Below are 5,227 nucleotides of genomic sequence, written 5' to 3' on the forward strand. Positions count from 1 at the left end.
CCCCGGCTGTCGCACCCACCATCGCACAGCAGCAGCCGCTCATCGTCGTCGCCCCGGTTGCAAATCTGACAACGAAGCGAATCCAGGTTCAGTGCTAGCAGCTCGGCGGGCTGCCACGTCTGCAGGAGTGCGGTAGTACGGCACGTACGAGTGCCATGGCAGTACGGCAGCCCGGGTACACCCAGGAAGTGCAGTACGGACGTGTTTCAGTTAAAACGGTGGTGGTGCCATTACGGTGGAATACAGCGCACCACAGCTCAAGTACGACACGAGGGACCTCCCCTCCCCCCCCTCCTCCCCTCCCCCCCTCCCGTTTCCCCCCTATCTCCCACCTGCTTGCGGTCCGGCACGACCCGGGTTTCGACCACCGTGCCCTTGAGCCGCTTTCGAGGACCTTCCCCAGCGTCCGGGTCATCGTCCTCCTCCTCCTCCCCTTCGGAATCACAGACCTCAGCACTATCACCGCCACCACCAGGCCCGCCAGCACTAGCAGTAGCAGCAGCCTCTGGTGCCGCATCACTGCCTGCCGCCACGCCTCTGGAGCGCTTACGACCACACACACTGGCGGGGCTGCTGCTACTGCAACCACCTCCCCCACTGCCCCCCGGCGGCTGCTGCAGCTGCTGCTGCCCGGCTGTGGACGCGACGGCTGCAGCGGCACCTGAGCTCTTCACGCGGCCCTGCTGTGCGCATGTGGTTTTGTGGAGGGGGAGGGACACCGACAGTAAAACAACAACTCACGTTGATTTACGTAACGAGCGCTGCACGTAAACGTCCGTGCGTCGAGTCATGCGTCACGTGCACTCGTGCACACACGTGCGTGCATAGGCCCCGACTGCCCATGTTCCGCCAGCCAAACCCTCCCCCTCCCCCCCCCTTCTCCCGGTCTCCCTTCCTACACCTACCCCTGACGAGGGCAGGTGCTTCCGGGTGATGACGATGAATCGCTCCTTGCACATGGGGCACCTGTTCTCGGTGTCAGCCCAGCGGGAGATACACTTGAAGCAAAACCTAGGAGCGGTTGTCAGGAGGGGTGCAAGTGTGGGAGGTCAGAGGTGTGTGGATACTTGGGGTATATTGTACAGGATATAATGGGACGGATGGGGGAGCTGGATCGCATGGTGGGGTGGGGAAGGAGCCTGAGGTGGATCTAAATATGAAGACGCGAAACGAATTGCAAAGCGCTGGCGCCTGATATTCCTTAATAGCGGCATGGCGCTGCTGCGGAGCCAAATGGCCGAGCGGAGGTGTCGAGACGAGAAAAACCCCCAGCCGGACCCCGCCGAATCACGGACCCCAATAGCGCCCCAACGCCATAATGGGTTCCGGCTAACGATGACCTTCACCTGTGGAGACATGCGTCCAACTCGCCAAGATCTCGCGTCTTCTCATAGCAAATGCAACACTCGACACGCATTTTCCACCCCACGCGACCAAGTTACATCAGAGCGACCATGGTAATCCACTCTTCATAAAAAAGGAGAGTCAACTACAGGCCAATAGCTGTCGTCGCCGGTTTTTGGACCAGGGTCTTCATGTCATAGGGCGTTGCGTGATTAGCAACGCAGTACAACATCAATAACCGAATCATATTTCAGGCTGCATATGAAATATTGCTTGAGATGCGACTAAGATGCCACTGTTACCTGGGGATGGAACGTCGCATGACACAGCTTGCTTGCCCTGCTCGTACGCACCCGAGACTAGAAGGCCACCCCCCCTTAAGTCCGAGCTAGCTTCAGGGATAAACCCAGAAAGTCGTCCTTACAAGCTGGGCAAACTAGCGTTTCCTTAGTGGAAGTGACACCTTCCAGATTGCCGTGGTCTTTGTTCCTACGATACATTTCTTGGGCTTGGGCATAGTGGCTGGCAATCCCTGTTAAGCTCCATAGCAGCGGCGGGCGTGATCGGCACAGTCCGGCAGCCCGCCCACAACAATGGGCCGCTCAAGGTCGCCCAGTCCCAGTCGGGGTGGAGAGCGCAGCAAGAGAGACCGCTCACGCAGTCCAGATCGGGTCACCAAACGAAGCAGGTCAGAAAAGGAGGAACGCCGTGAAGAACGTCGGGACCGCGATGACGACCGCCGACGAGATGACGAAAGTCGTCGCGACAAAGATCGGCGAGACCGCGACAGGGACCGCGAGAAAGACCGGGACCGCGATCGGGATCGAGAACGGGACAGGGACCGAAACCGCGAGAAGGACCGAGAACGAGAACGGGAGCGCCGGGAACGCGAGGCTCGCGATGGCAGAGAAGGCCGGGATGGCCGTGACAGGCGTGACGCGACCAGGGACGACGGGGCCCGCGACGGCGGCAGGCGCCGGTCACCTAGTCCTGCCGCCCCACGTGTGAAGACGGAGGAGGAGGAGGAAGCCAAGGCCACCGCGGACGGCGCCCAAGTTAAAGAGGAGGCCGGTGCGGGCCGTGCCATGTCACCCGGAGCCACTAAAAAGTCTGAGGTATGCGGCCATGGGCGGATGACCTCCTTGTCAAACGCGAATGTGCGAGGATAGCATTGGTAGGAGTGTGTTACCTAGGAGCTGTCCATGGACAGCGTTCGCTCCAAGTAGTATCAGAGAGAACAAACGATGATTATCTCCGTGCAATCTCTGACGCTAGCCACAGTGTTACATCCCAGTTGCCATGAAGTGACACGTCCTGTCACTCGCGTTTTTGAGTCTTGTGTCTTAGGCTTCTTCGGCGCCGCAAACATACATGACCTCTGCGAGGCGCACCTCTCCCACACCTGCACTGAAAACCCCTTTCTCCCCCCCTTCGGACCCCCCCCCTGCCTGCCCCCCTCAGCCCCTCTCCCTGGAGGAGCTGCTCAAGAAGAAGAAACAGCAAAAGGAAGAAGAGTCCAAGGCGAGCGGGGAAGGAGGAGGGGGGTAATGTGGGTGGATGGGGGGGGAAACACTGCATCGAACACACTGAGGCTGGGTCATGGGGTTATATGGAAGGATGATGTAAGAAATGCTGGGCCAAGATGTGTGGCAGGATAGCTGACTTTGAGAGGCATCACGCTGAGCTTTGGGCCATAACAACGCAGTAAACCCCAAGCTGGATAATTTGCGATTTGGGTCTGGAACTATTTGCACAGTGGGGAACGGACGTTTGGAAAAATGGGGGGAGTCCGGGGTTGGATGTAAGCTCCGGATGGTTTCTTTCCCTCGCCTCGGTGTTGGATGTTATGAATGTTTGATTGGCCTGCCTTTAGCCACAACTCCCCTTCCCCCCCAGCTGCCCACTGCCCATAACGGAGGGTGAAGAAGGACGGCCCGCGGAAGCATAAGCGGGTTGAAGCCGATACTGCCCTCCCACAACACAACGGCTCACGGCCGCCTCCGCACACACCCCACCGCACCACCACCGCTGCATGACGTACGCGTGCATCGCGTGGGGATGCATGTGCTATGTGTATTGGAAAGCGGTGTAAGTGGGCCGTACGGCGGACATTTCGGCCCGTACAGCGTTGAGTCACGCGCTGCGGTGCTCCAGCAGCCGCCGTACATCCTGATTGTTACCACCATAGTCCGGTGTTTTACCCCTAGACCGCCGTCCCCTTAGAACGTAATGCGCCGTGCCCCGCTGCCTTTGTGTTGGCGAATGCGAGCCCAGGGCACTCCAGTAGGAATTGTCCTGGCAGGCATTCTCCCCGCCTCTCCCAAGGCCATCATTGTGCTCCCACCGCCACCTCTCCTCCTCCTCCCAGCCAGTAATCGCGTGGTTCTTTCCCCTGCGTTCCCCCTGCGCCTTCTCCACCGCAGCCCCGCTTCCTGACGAAGGCGGAGCGCCAGGCGCTGGCTCTGGCCCGGCTGGAGGCGTCCCGTGCCGGGGTGCAGGCCGCTCAGCTGGCCAAAATGGACTCGGCAAGATCCGGCGCACAGGTGGTAGTGCCTGGAGGCGCCCGCGGCGGCGGCGGCGGAGGGGGCTCGATGCTGCCGCCGCCGCCGCCATTGCCGTCACCAGCTGTGGCAGCCTCTGGTCGCGAGTGGGACCGCGATCGAGACCGAGATCGAGATCGCGACCGGACGCGCGGTGACCGGGACCGCGGAGATCGCGACGCTGGGGCCCGTCGGGATGCCGGTCGGGACAAGGACCGGGGAGCTGGTGGCGGTGGTGGTGGCGGGCGTGGCGACGATAAGGGCAGGTGAGTCGAATGACAGGAAGGGAAGGGGTGCATGTACAGTGGCCGCTGGGCGAGGGCGGGGAAGAGGGGAACAAAGGGGAGGGCTGGAGGGGAAAGATGATGTTATTTGGCTAAGAGGGGATCAGCAAGCATGTTACACCGGCACGGGCGCCAAGCCGCCCGACTTGGGCAGAGTATGTCTGTGTAGGCAAAGGCCTGAGCTGCAAAGCGGCACCGGGTGGGACGGTGGTGTAAGGGCGACGAAAACACCCGCAGCGGGGCTTTGTGTGGGTGGGGGTGTTCCTCCCCTTTTTTCCACACGGGGTTCTTCCAGCGTTTCTTACTTCCTTATTGCCAAACCGTCACCTCTCTCTCCACCCCTCACACCACACACGCATCCACGCACGTGTACCTCAGTTTACATGAACACACACACACACACACCCCAGCATCACCCACCCCGCGGCGTTCATATCCGCAGAGGCGCTTCCGGCAGTACCTCGGTGGCCGCAGGGGCTGGTGGGGGCGGGGGTGGGGGCGTTCCTGAGCAGACTGCTGCTGAGCGGGAGAGGGAGCTGGAGATGATTAAACAGCAGTACCTGGGCCAGGAGAAGATTAAGAAAAGGGTGAGCAGAAATGGAGGGATGGGCAGTAGGTGTAGCTGCAGGTGGCGAAGAGGGCGGTGGTGTACGGCCTGACTGGGCTCTATGTTGTTGGAAGCTTAGGGCTTCAAGGAGTGAAGTAGATAGGGTGGGGGGCCAGCTGACTGACTAGCACTGCGTGTGTTTAGGAAGCTGCGTGCGCAGTTGTGGGACTGGGATTTTACACATGCAGACAAGCCCCTGCTGCCGTAATGGCCCTGGGAGGAGAGGGTGTACGGCACCCATATTGGTTTCAAGTGCCCCCTGTATGTATACAGCTTGTGAGGATGGTGAAGGTGATGGTGATGGGGCAAGTAGGAGACACTAGGGGCAGGGCGGGCGGCGGCCCTCTCAACTATGGGGTCTCCGAGGTTCGTCCGGCACTGACCGCCCTCCTGACCGCCTTCTCCCCCCTCATGGGCCCGGTTGATCCCCGGATCCAACCTGGATTTAGATT

General features: G+C 60.5%; 1 protein-coding gene across 1 annotated transcript in view; it reads left to right on the forward strand.

The window, feature by feature from the left end:
* Window positions 1-281: 281 nt before the first annotated feature.
* VOLCADRAFT_77867 (uncharacterized protein) overlaps window positions 282-5,227 on the forward strand; it is an 11,407-nt gene continuing 6,461 nt past the window's right edge. Inside the window, exons 1-4 of the mRNA XM_002958182.1 lie at window positions 282-312; window positions 2,059-2,268; window positions 4,009-4,074; window positions 4,643-4,816. Coding sequence (XP_002958228.1) covers window positions 4,711-4,816 — 106 coding nt within the window. The 5' untranslated portion in view covers window positions 282-312; window positions 2,059-2,268; window positions 4,009-4,074; window positions 4,643-4,710. The remainder of the gene's footprint in view (window positions 313-2,058; window positions 2,269-4,008; window positions 4,075-4,642; window positions 4,817-5,227) is intronic.

Source organism: Volvox carteri, assembly GCF_000143455.1.
Source record: "Volvox carteri f. nagariensis unplaced genomic scaffold VOLCAscaffold_88, whole genome shotgun sequence".
Lineage (NCBI taxonomy): Eukaryota > Viridiplantae > Chlorophyta > Chlorophyceae > Chlamydomonadales > Volvocaceae > Volvox > Volvox carteri.